The 13,354-nt window shown below is 38.0% G+C and overlaps 1 protein-coding gene across 2 annotated transcripts in view; it reads left to right on the top strand.

Annotated features, from left to right (window-relative positions):
- Hook3 (hook microtubule tethering protein 3) overlaps nt 1–13,354 on the top strand; it is a 100,758-nt gene that overhangs the window by 44,012 nt on the left and 43,392 nt on the right. For both annotated transcript variants that reach the window (XM_048330488.1, XM_048330489.1), the window contains exon 6: nt 7,680–7,747. In XM_048330488.1, coding sequence (XP_048186445.1) covers nt 7,680–7,747 — 68 coding nt within the window. The remainder of the gene's footprint in view (nt 1–7,679; nt 7,748–13,354) is intronic.

Raw genomic sequence — 13,354 nt, 5'->3', positions numbered from 1 at the left:
TCTTAAGTAAAGCTTTTATTTTCCCTGTATTGATGATTTTTTGTTTTCACAGAATCACTATTTTCTAAAAAATAAGCATTCAAATGATCATACATAAATTAGATATATTTTACCTTAAATGTAATTTTTCCTCTTCTAGTTGACTTATTTCACCAGTATTTGTTGAATTGATAAATTATAGTATGGTTACCTAGTAGTAGACAAAAAAGATACAGTATTTGCTCTCTTGAAGTTTGATTGAGGAAAGAGGCACTAAATAATAACATAAAAAGTAATAATCAGAAAATTAATATGCACTTTGAAGGTAAAGTGTTCTCTGAACACTCTAGATTTGGGATCAGGAAAGTTATTTAAACTAAGCTGTGGAGGGTAATGGGTTTAGAATAATCAAAGTAGTAGAAACTAAATGTTAAAAACTACAATTGGAGTATAGTGAGGAAGAGATAGGTAGATAAGGGCTATTTTAAATGATGTTTTCACTTTCCTATTTCCTCAAACCTGAAAGTGGGAATTATATTTCTGTTGACTTTTTTATTCTATTTTGGTGTTCTAGAAGTTTAATAATAGTTAATGTTTCTGTGAATTTGGCTAATTTTATTAGTCTTCCATTCACAATTTTTTTTCTTTTTTGCCAGTCCTGAGGCTTGAACTCAGGGCCTGGGCACTGTCCTTGAGCTTCTTTTGCTCAAGAGCTAGCACAGTATCACTTGAGCCACAGCACCACTTCTGGATTTGTCTGTGTGTGTGGTACTGAGGAATCGAACCCAGGGCTTCATGAATGCTAGGCAAGTACTCTACCACTAGGCCACATTCCCCTACTCACGATTTTTTTTAACCATATATTCTTTTTTTTTTTTTTTTTTTTTGGCCAGTCCTGGGCCTTGGACTCAGGGCCTGAGCACTGTCCCTGGCTTCTTCCTGCTCAAGGCTAGCACTCTGCCACTTGAGCCACAGTGCCGCTTCTGGCCGTTTTCTGTATATGTGGTACTGGGGAATCGAACCTAGGGCCTCGTGTATCCGAGGCAGGCACTCTTGCCACTAGGCTATATCCCCAGCCCTAACCATATATTCTTGATCTGTATTCTTCGTTTATAATTTTATCATACCATGCTTATGTAACAAATTTTAGTTTGATTATTTTGTTTTATTTAGTTTGTTTATTCAAGAATTAGAATACAGAACTGTCCACATTTATTGTCTTATATTAGTAAGATGTCTTAAATTTCTTGTTAACACTTCAGAATTCTCTTAAGAATATACTTTAAGGTGGATGAGAAATTACTTAATTGTAGTTTATTGGTATCTGATAATGACTTCATTTTTATTGTTCTTTTTGTATTTGTGAGGCTTGAACTCAGGGCCTAGGCACTGTCCCTGAGCTTTTGTGCTCAAGGCTAGTACTAGACCACTTTGAGCCACAGCTCCACTTCTGGTTTGGGGATAGTTAATTGGAGGTAAGAATCTCATGAACTTTCCTGCCTGGGCTGGCTTTGGACTATAATCCTTAGATCTCAGCCTCTTGAGTGGATAGGATAACAAGCATGAGCTATCAATGCCCTCCTCTTATAATGACTTCTGAGGGAACCTTAGGAAGTTCATGTAGTCCTAGAGCTCTACTACTTCTGTAGGGTTCTTGGAAATGCTGTTAAATTAGCATGTTGACTAATCATATTTATTACAGAATAAAACTAAAAACAGTAAAGATGCTATCTATATCCATATTCATATTCCTATGGAAAAAGAAAATAGTAATATTTATTGAGCTTCTTGTACAAACTGTTCTGAATGGATACATAGTTGTAGTTTTCTTCCTGAAATTGTATGAAAAATAAACTTGTTGAGCATCTCTCAAATTAACATCTCTCAAATTCTCATTTAGAGGGGCTGGGAATGTGCCCTAGTGGTAGAGTTCTTGAAGTGCATGAAGCCTTGGGTTTGATTCTTCAGCACCACATCAACAGAAAAAACTGGAAGTGGTACTGTGGCTCAACAGGTAGTCTGCTGGCCTTGAGCCAAAAGAAGACAGGTACAGTGTTCAGGCCCTGATTCCAACCCACAGGACTGGCAAAAAAAAGACAAAAAAAATTCTTATTTAGAGTATTTTCTACTCTCAGGAATGTAGTAGAGAGTTAAGAACCATACATAAATGCAATTCTGAATGTTAAGTATTAGCTGTTGCTTTGTGTGTTTGAAGTGTAACATGAAGTTCGCGGAAGTTACTTCAAGCTATTTGCTGTTTTGAGGAAGGTTTTTTTTAGTGGTTGTTTTGGTTTGTTTTTGGGTTATTTTGGGTGTTTTTGTTTTTTGGTTGTTTGTTGTTGGTTTTTTTTTTTTGCTATCATTTGATGAGGTACTCAGCCTGTTTCCCTTTCTACAGAATGAGTATGCAAAATATATGAAATTGCTTTGTAATCCCTGAAGTACTATATAAATAAAAGGGCTTTTGTGTTTAGATTTTGTTTCCACTTAGAAGAAGTAAGATTACTGAGGGTGAAAACTATAAAAATCTAAAGAGAGAAATCAAAGAGGACACCAGGACATGGAAAGACCTTCCATGCTCATAGATAGGTAGAATCAATATTTAAAATGGCCATACTGCCAAAGATGATATACAAATTCAATGCAATACCCATCAAAATCCCAATGACATTCTTTACTGAAATAGAAAAAAACAAGCCAAAAATTCACATCGATCAACAAAAGACCTAGAATATAGCCAAAGCCAAAGAAACAGTGCAGAAAGTATCATAATACCATATTTCAAGCTTTATTACAGAGCCATAGTAACAAAAAACAGCTCGGTACTGGCATAAAAACAAACCCGAATATCAGTGGAATAGATTAGAAGACCCAGAAATAAAGCCACATACATACAGCCAACTGATACACAACAAAAGAGCCAAAGACATACATTGGAAAAAGCACAGCCTTTTCAACTATTGGTGCTGGGAAAACTGGGCAGCCACATGCAGAAAATTTAAAGTAGATCCCAGCTTGTCACCATGCACTAACATCAACTCAAAATGTATTAAAGACCTCAACATCAGACCTGAAACTCTGAAACTACTGCAGGACAGAGTAGGAGAGGCATTAGAACTTAGAGGTATAGGCAGGAACTTTCTGAGCAAAGTTCCAGGGGCATAACAGATTGGAGAGAGACTTGAAAAATGGGACAACATTAAAATAAAAAGTTTCTGCAGAGCAAAAGACATAGATACTCAACTAGAAAGACAGCCAACCAATTGGGAAAAGATCTTTCACCATCAGTGCAACAAAGGGCTAATTAATATCCATCATATACGGGGAGCTCAAGAAACAAATCCCTCCCAAACCTAATAAACCAATCACTGAGTAGGCAGAGGAGCTAAAGAGAGACTTCACAGAAGAAGCAAAAATGACAAATATATGAGGAAATGTCCAGCACCCTGGAAGTAAAGGAAAGGCAAACAAAAACAGCCCTGAGATACCATATTACCCCAGTCAGAATGGCCTATACTTTGAACTCAGGCAACAACAAATGCTGGAGGGGATGCAGAGAAAGAGGAACCCTACTGCACTGCTGGTGGGAATGTAAACTAGTACACCACTCTGGGAAGCAGTCTGGAGGTTCCTCAAAAAACTAAACATAGGGGGCTGGGAATATGGCTTAGTGGCAAGAGTGCTTGCCTCACATACATGAAGCCCTGGGTTCAGTTCCTCAGCACCACATATATGGAAAAAGCCGGAAGTGGCGCTGTGGCTCAAGTGGTAGAGTGCTAGCCTTGATCAAAAAGAAGCCAGGGACAGTGATCAGGCCCTGAGTTCAAGCCCCAGGACTGGCAAAAAAAAAAAAAACAAACAAACACCTAAGACACACCCTGTCACCCAGCCATACCACTCCTAGGCATATACCCTGAGCAATAAGATTGGGATACGACAAGGACACCTGCACTTTCATGTTCATTGATGCACTGTTCACAATAATCAAAATATGGAAACAACCCAGATGCCCCACTACAGATGAATGGATCCCAAAAATGTGGTACCTGTATACAATGGAATTCTACACAGATATTAGAAGTGATAAAATAATGGCATTTGCAGGGAAATGGACAGGACTAGAACAAATCACATTGAGCAAGACAAGCCAAAAACTGAGACACAAACAGCACACGGTCTCCCTGATATGCAGGTGTTAAAATCAAATTGCAAAGAGACATGACAAAGCAAACAGGACCCAAGATACCAATATACAGCAAGACCAAAAAAGGACAGTCTTAAGAGAAATGCACCAAAAAATAAGACCCAAGCACTCCTTCATATGTATCAAAAATAATATCCAGACTGAAAACTCCAAAGATAAAGAAACAGAGGACTTCTCCTTAATTAGTATTACAGTACTTAGAGGACCCTATATTCATTACCTCACATATGGTGTGTACATGTGCACATTTGAGGGAAGCTGGGAGGAGGGCACAGAATGAGTGGAAAATGGGTGAATGAAAAATATTACAGTAGAGGGGATCCAACAGCTGCAATGGACCAAAGCAAACCCAGCAACTCAAAAGCACCTGGACTAAGGGTGGGAGGGGGATGAGAGAAAAAGAGGGAATAGATTATATACTAAGCAAAAGGAAAGAAATGTACATATCACCCAGCCTGAAAGAAATTGTTTTATTGTTAATGTTCATAGAGTTCATAAGCATTGTAGACTGGAATGACCACATCCATCATTGGGATTGTTAAAAAAAATGATGAAAGCAGGGGGCTGGTATGTTGGAGGGGAGGGAGGTAAGAGAAGAAAGAGGAAGGGGATAAGTATGACAGAAAATGTACTCACTACCTTAACTATGTAACTGTAACCCCTCGGTATATCATCTTGGCAATAAAAAAAGGAAAAATAATGTAAGAGGATGAAGTGGGGGGGAAAAAAAAAAAGGTTACTAGGGATGTGGCTGAAGTGGTAGAAAATTTGCATGCAAGGTCCCGAGTTAATTCCCAGTACTGTGATGTGGAATGAGAAGTGAGAAACTGTTGCTAAGAGCTTTGACTTAACTATACTTTTTTCTTGACTGACTTCTCTAATTGTGCCAAATTAAGGTGTGACAGATTAGGAAAGGTGGTTTAGTAGTAGAAAATACACTGACAATAACATCTGGTTCTCTTCTATCTGATACTATACTAGACACTAATAGAACAAAACTAGTTTTTAGAAATTAGGAAGTTGGGGTTAAGACAAAAAATGTCTTCTACATTTAAGCTTAATATTATTTATGCTAAACCACGCTATGATTTTGGACAGTTAAGATTCATTTACATAGTGCACCTCATTCTCCAACATTACTTCATAGATGTGTACCCAGTAACCACATGTAATTGTGTTTTAGACTTCAAAGACTTGTAAATCATGTTCTATTAAAATATTACACACTAATGTATTTCTCATCATTATTTTATCATTTATCATTTTACGGTGTTCGCGGGGAAGGGCCTTGACGTGGCAACACCGCTTCTTAACTAACGCTTCCCCTCTCACACCTACTAACATCTCAACTTCCCTGCCCCCACCGTTTCTTCTTCATTTCTGGTAGGCTGCCATTAAGCTTCCTTTCCCCATTACATGCCATGGCTTCCTTTCTTCCATGTTCACAGTCTTTCATTTTGAGGACTGGTCGATCATCCTCACTACACAGTTTCTGTGTGTTTGATACCTTTGAGCAGATATTTTAAAAATACTCCCTCGCTGTATTTCAGTACATACAGTAGTTATTCAGAAAACTAAAAAAAATTTTTTTATAATGGTCCTGGGGCTTGAACTCAGGGCCTAGGCAATGCCTTTGAGCTTTCTAGCTCACAGCCATTGCTCTATTACTTGAGCTATATCTTTTTTTACTGCCTTTTTGGTGCTTAGTTGGAGGTAAGAGTCTCACAAACTTTCCTGCTTAGTCTGGCTTCAAACTGCAGTCCTCAGATCTCAGCCTTAAGTAGCTATTACAAGTATGAGCTACTGACCCCAGCTTAAAGGAATTCTGTATTTGCCAGATAGTAATTAGGTCATGATGTAGTTCTCCTCGGCCCTCAAATTTGTGACAGATTTAGTTGTGTTTTATATATTGTCTGCATAACCGTACATTTGATTGGGTACAAGTATTCTTATGATTGTAGTTCCTAAAAACATGTTTTGATAAGCTAAATGCTTTGACATTAACAACTAGGATATTACAATATTAATAACTAATAATGATATAAAATTACTTTAAAAAACTAGTTACCTATTTGGCAGAGGATTTCAGATTGCCATTTCAAATGCTTAAGTCTTTTATGGAAATATTACTTTGACAATTTCACAGTAATACTCTTAATACAAGCACTTGGAGTGGTAAGATTATTTGGTATTTGATTTTTATGTGTGGGATCATGGAAGCAAGTTCAGGTAAAAACTACATTACCTTTTAAAATATATATTTACTTTTGGAATCGACCTTACCTGTTGATACTTTTATGTTCAATGTATGTTAGTCATCCATTTATTGGACTTGAGAAATTAAAGCAAGACTTTGTGTCAGTTGTGGGACTTGAACTCAGGACTTGGGTGCTGTCCCTGAGCCTCTTTGTGCTCAAGGCTAGCGCTCTTATCACTTGAGCCACAGCGTCACTTCCAGTTTGGGGGTGATTATTTGGAGATAAGAGCCTCACAGAGTCTCTTCTGTCCAGGCTGGCTTTGAACAGAGGTCCTCAGATTTCAGCCTCCTTCATAGCTAGGATTATAGGCATGAACTTCTGGCACCCAACTAAAGCAAGGCTTTTAGCAGGAAAGGCGTTGTTTTCCAACATTGGTGAAAGTAATAGCTAAGAGACCTTTCTCTTTTAGTCCTGGTAAGGATTAGACTTAAGTGGTTGCTTCTTTAGCATAGTAAAGATGTAGGACATCATTTTAAACCCCAAATTATATAGGATTTAACCGTATCAGTTTCTATCTTAGTCCTTTGTTCTAAGCAGGTCTCAATTCCATTGTTGTTGTTTTTTCCCCTCCATAGTACAGAATATGAACCCTTTGATGCCAAGTAAGATTAATGCATATTTCTGATTTAAAAAATAATACAGTAAAGAATAGTGTGAACAATGTTTGGATTTTAGAAAAGTTGATGTGGAATCTTTTCCTTTCTGGCTTTAGACTTTGTCATTTCATCCTTCACATTGATGCATACTCATACTCATGCTGCTTGGGGGTTTTGTTTGTTTTGGGCCAGTCCTGGGGCATGAACTCAGGGCCTGGGCACTATCCATGAGCATCTTTTGCTCAAGGCTAGCGCTCTACCACTTGAGCCACAACTCCACTTCCAGCTTTTTCTGTTTATGTCATACTGAGGAATGGATGGAACTCAGGGCTTCATGCATGCTAGGCAAGCACTCTACCACTAAGCCACATTCTCAGCCCTTATACTCATGATGTGTAGCCTCGACTTTATAAGAAGTGGTAAAAGGAAGAAAAAATGTCTTCAGGGAGGATAAATGCTATGGTCTTCAGCCTTTACTGTGGCATGACTATGAGGCACATTAACCATGTATGAGATATTATATATTATAGGAAGAATCAAAACACAGGAAACTACTTAAGAAAAATCAATGAAGTATTAGCTTTTATCTCTTTGACTACTTTTAACTTGAATAGTGACATTGCAGATTGTTCTTGTTTACAGAATACATTCAAGCCATTATGATGATGGAAGAATCCGTTCAGCATGTTGTCATGACAGCCATTCAAGAGGTATGTTGGAGTTTGTGCATATTTTGTGATAAACTAAAATAGAAATTGTAAGTTTAAGTAATAGAAGTTAGAAAATTTGAAAAGGAACCTACTCATTCTTTTTGAGAGGTTCAGGGCCTCATATACATTAAACACCTGCCCTTATCATTATCATCATTATTATTCCCCTAGTTTTTCTTTACATTTATGATAGAAATTACTTCATTTAAAAAATCATACTTGGTTAAGAAATTCTTATTTTGTTTTTATTTTGCTGTTGGTCCTGTGGCTTGAACTCTGGTGGTCTGGGCGCTGTCCCTGAGATTTTTGTTCAAGGTTAATGCTCTACCAGTTGAGCTGCAGCTCCTCTTCTGGCTTTTTGGGGTAGTTAATTGGAGATAAGAGGCTCACAAGGCTTTCCTGCCTGGACTGGCTTGGAACTATGACCTCATATCTCAGCTTCTTTAGTAGTAAGGATTACAAGCATGAGCCATCAGTACTCAGCTCACAAATCTTGATTCAAATTTTAAGTACTTCCATTACAAATATAGATGAAACTATTCTCTCATTTTTAAAAAATGTCTTTAATGAACTAAAAACTGTAGACTGATTCCTAAAGCTAATAATAAGGGGCTGGGAATATGGCCTAGTGGCAAGAGTGCTTGCCTCGTATACATGAGGCCCTGGGTTCGATTCCTTAGCACCACATCTGCAGAAAATGGCCAGAAGTGGCGCTGTGGCTCAAGTGGCAGAGTGCTAGCCTTGAGCAAAAAAGAAGCCAGGGACAGTAGTGCCCAGGCCCTGAGTTCATGGCCTAGGACTGGCCAAAAAAGAAAAAAAACATAAAAACAAACAAACAAAAAAAAACCCTAAAGCTAATAATAAGTAATATCTATTATAAAACAGCTGCCCACATCACATTTAACATTTGTTTTTCTGTTTGGCAAAAGTGAGTCTCTTAATTCCATTCGGTGCACCCCAGGCTATTTCTAGTTGCATATTATTTTTCATGTAGAGCATAAATTTGTAAAAGTATAACACCTAATATATTGTTAGTTGATCTTAACGTGAGAATCTTTTCAGTCAAAAAGTAATGAGGCAGAATCTTAAAGGAAATAAAACCTACAAATTTGATAGGAATATGCAAGTAATAGGAAAATGTAAGACAAGGAAAATGCCAGATATGAAGTAGGTTGTGTTGTCTTATACTTCATTTTTGCATTTATTTCTAATACTACCCAGAGTTGGGCATATCTCACAGTTTAAGGATATAGTCATCCCCTCAGAGGCCCACTCCAGTCTCAGCAAGTATCCAGACTTCCTTACATCTGAACTAATTGCTTTAAATTCTGGGCTTCCCACTACCCTTTAGTTTCATAATTCACTAGAATGACCTAGAATTCAGGAATGATAATAGTTCTCTTGTAGCAAATGAATACATTTTAAGTAAAATTCAAAAAAAGAATCCATAAGGTAAAGATTTGAGAAGTTTCTAAATGGAAAGCTTTTGTTGTTTTTTGCCTCTGGACATGTTATTTTCCTGGCTTTTCGCATGACAATATACAGTTTTTCCAAACAAGGAAGCTCATCTGGCATTTTATATCCGAGTCTTCATTAGGATTTTATTACATTAATGTGATTATTTTAATCACTGGCCATGAGCTTGAAATTGGTTTCCAGTTCCAATTTTGTAGATCATGTGGTTGATCTGTTTGACATGGCTTGCCTCCACCTGAACTCATTTTTCTTAACCGACCATAAATAACAGACATTGTTCTCGATAGGGAAATTCCAAAGATTTAGAGACTACTTTTCAGGAACTGGAGGATACAGCCAAGTTCTTTACTACACAAGATCTTTCAAAACAAAGCAGGGCTGGGAGTATGGCTTAGTGGTAGAGTGCTTGCCTGGGTTCAGTTCCTCAGCACCACATAAACAGAAAAAGCCAGAAGTGGTGCTGTGGCTCAAATGGTAGAGTGCTATCCTTGAACAAAAAGAAAGCTCATCTGGTGCTCTTAGGAAGGAGTATAGTAAATGCCTCATTTAATAACATACTCCTTTTTGAAAGTTGCCTTTTTTTTCCTCCACCCTTGAGTAGATCCAGTATTTGATGAAGCTCATGAAAGTGAGTGGAAACCATCTTGCCCTCCTCTTTTCTAGGATGCACTCTATATGTGACTGTGACTTAGTCCAAGGAAATTCGTTTGCCATTTTTTTTTCTTTGAGGGGGAAGTAATTTCCAACTTCTTTTACTCATAAATGAAGAAAAGTATTGCACCTTTTGAAGTACACTAAATGGATGACTTCTTACATTTTTTTTTCCTGTCAGTCATTGTGTTATATTCTTAGCATAGAATTGCAAGTGAGTAATGTGGTATTCCTAGAAGCCGGCTGAAGACTGGCCCACAGAGAAACTCTGAGAGGGGTGCTGGAAGGCAGATGCTTGTGGGATGACTGGCATCCTTTTTGGTGATGAGGTTGCCAGGCCTGCTTCTTGAGAAGCTGGGGCCTGTGGAAGGGCAACACTTAACCAACATGGGGACCAGTCAGGGGAATCCCTTTTTTCTGTCGTGCATATGTCTTGCACATGATGTTGCCTTGAGCAACCTGCTGAAGCTCACCAGTTTAATAAAAAAAAAAAAAAGCAAGAGTCTTATTAAGATTCTTTATTGGGCTGGGGATATGGCCTAGTGGCAAGAGAGCTTGCCTCGTATACATGAGTCCCTGGGTTCGATTCCCCAGCACCACATATACAGAAAACTGCCAGAAGTGGCGCTGTGGCTCAAGTGGCAGAGTGCTAGCCTTGAGCAAAAAGGAAGCCAGGGACAGTGCTCAGGCCCTGAGTCCAAGGCCCAGGACTGGCCAAAAAAAAAAAAAAAAAAAAAGATTATTATAAGTGTTAATAGGGATTTTATCGGACTATTTCAGTTGCAGTTTCTGATTTTTAAAAATGTTTAGGTAATCTTTTCCACCTTCCTCAAATCATAATTCTTATAGATTCATTAGTATTGAACCAGTGCTTTCTCATGTCTCAATTCTTTGTAAATGCGTTCTGTTCAGATGAATTAAACAAACAAAACCCTTCAAAAAAAAAAAAAAAGGGGGCTGGGAATATGGCCTAGTGGCAAGAGTGCTTGCCTCATATACATGAGGCCCTGGGTTCGATTCCTCGGCACCACATATACAGAAAATGGCCAGAAGTGGCGCTGTGGCTCAAGTGGCAGAGTGCTAGCCTTGAGCAAAAAAGAAGCCAGGGACAGTGCTCAGGCCCTGAGTTCACGGCCTAGGACTGGCCAAAAAAAAAAAAAAAAAGCCGGGGACAGTGCTCAGGCTCCAAGTCCAAGCCCAAGGACTGGCAACAAACAAACAAAATGCAAAATATTTTGAAAAGTGATCACATTTGTGTTTTGGCATTGGTGGCAGGAGTGTAAACCCAATTCATCTTTTTTAAGGGTTAGAGTTTTATGCAATTAGGTTATAGATTAGTATTAAGATGACTACTATGCAAGCAAGATACAAGTTTTCTTTGTACTTTAGTAAACAGAGACATAGCTTTTTTTCTCTAAGATCAACCTAATTAAAACTGTGCTATCCTTCACAATTCCCACTGAGTGGTTCAGCTTGATTCCCAAGCTCTAGCTCTTACATTCACAGTCTAGCCAGCAAGAAGAATGGAAGGAAGGATTGTGTACTTCTTAGTAATCTTGTATGGCTTCTCACCCACAGTAGCCATATGTAAGTCATTCAGCTACCCAGGGAAATTGAAAAAATGTGGACTGTATTCCTGGTACTCGTAGACTAACGATTCTGTCACTAAACAAGAACAGGAAAAAGAAAAAAAACACTATTTTACCTTACTATAACTGATCCTTTAGTTATTCTTTTAAGAACTTACCCTAAAAGAAATATGAAATACAAAGACCAGCAATAACAGTAATATGCCTATTATGTGCTAACTCATTTTAAATTAACCACAATTGTAATTGCTACTGATTATAGGCACAAAAATGGTTCAGATGACAAATTTTATGTTATATTTTATCACAATAATAAAATGAAGAGACATTTACACTACAGTCCTGAGAAATACGAGTTAAGGTCCTCATTTTATAAAAAAGAAACAAGATTCGAAGTGAGTTTCATAAAGAAAGTAGTGGCAGTTAGAACTCAGATCATGCCTATAACCATTCTGGTACTGAATCTCCTCAGAATAATTACCTCAGCACTGTTCTTCCTATTGAAACAGTCATAACCTAAATACCCAGCACTATGGCAGCGGATAAATTAATTATGGTATATACTGGCATTAAAGCATATTTTTGAAAAATCTTTAATGATATAGAAGAAACTATGCGATATTAAATTCAAAAGAAGGACATCAAAGTAGGACACATGAGTAGTGTGGTTCCATTTCTGTTAAAAATTAAGCTGGTGCTGGTAGCTCAAACCTGTAATCCTATGTACTCAAGAGGCTGAGATCTAAGGGTAGACTTTTTTTTTTTGGCCAGTCCTGGGCCTTGGACTCAGGGCCTGAGCACTGTCCCTGGCTTCTTCCCCCTCAAGGCTAGCACTCTGTCACCTGAGCCACAGCGCCTCTTCTGGCCGTTTTCCATATATGTGGTGCTGGGGAATCGAACCGAGAGCTCCATGTGTAGGAGGCAAGCACTCTTGCCACTAGGCGATATTCCCAGCCCAAGGGTAGACTTTTGAAGCAGTCTGAAAGACAAATCTGTGAGTCCTTTTCTCCAGTTATTCAGCAAAAATCCAGAAATGGATATGTGGTGCAATTGGTAGAGTACCAACCTTGAGCGAAAAACCCAAGCAGGAATATAAAACCCTGAGTTTAAGCCACAGTACCACATCCCCCAAAATTAAGATAAGTGAAAATACATTTGTCAGAATATTAGCACACCAAATTGTTGCCTACTCTTTACATTTCTGTTTTCTAATTTTGTTAGTAAAAGTATATAAAAACGGTGTATCCATTAATAAGTTAGTATTTGAATTATAGTAATTCCATACATTGCAGTATTATATAATTGATTATATAATTGATTGTTAAAATGTGTAACTCATGATAAAAAATGAGGGGAAAATTAAATTTTGAGTGAAATAAGATAGCATGCCAATTAGATTTTAAGTAGATTATGCATATTACAACGATAATTTATTCATTTAGCAAATAATTGTTTGATATAGATTAATTCTAATATTGGTTATCAGGCTCCAAGTACATACCAGGAGTTGAATCTCGAAATTCTATCTGTAGCCTCCACAGTTAGCTAGGATTTCATCCTTCTATTTGCATTTCTTACATTGCTTGAAGAACAGATGTTTACCACTGTGCCCAGATTTTATTGGTTGTGGTGGGGGATCTCAACTTCTTGCCTATACTGGTCTTGAACTCCAGCCTTCTTAATCTCTTTCTCCTGAATAGGATTATAGGTGTGAGCTACCTAGCCTTTTTTTTTTTTTTTTTTTGTGCCTGTCCTGGGGCTTGAACTCCAGGCTTGGGCACTGCACCTTAGTTCAAGGCTAGTGCTTTACCACAGCTCCACTTCTGGCTTTTTTTTTTGGGGGGGGGGGTCATAGGACTTGAACTCTGGGCCTGGGTGTTGTCCCTAAACT

This window comes from Perognathus longimembris, chromosome 21 (assembly GCF_023159225.1).
Source record: "Perognathus longimembris pacificus isolate PPM17 chromosome 21, ASM2315922v1, whole genome shotgun sequence".
Taxonomy (NCBI): Eukaryota; Metazoa; Chordata; class Mammalia; order Rodentia; family Heteromyidae; genus Perognathus; species Perognathus longimembris.
Note: the sequence above shows the minus strand (reverse complement) of the source record. Positions and strands in the feature narration are given on the sequence as shown.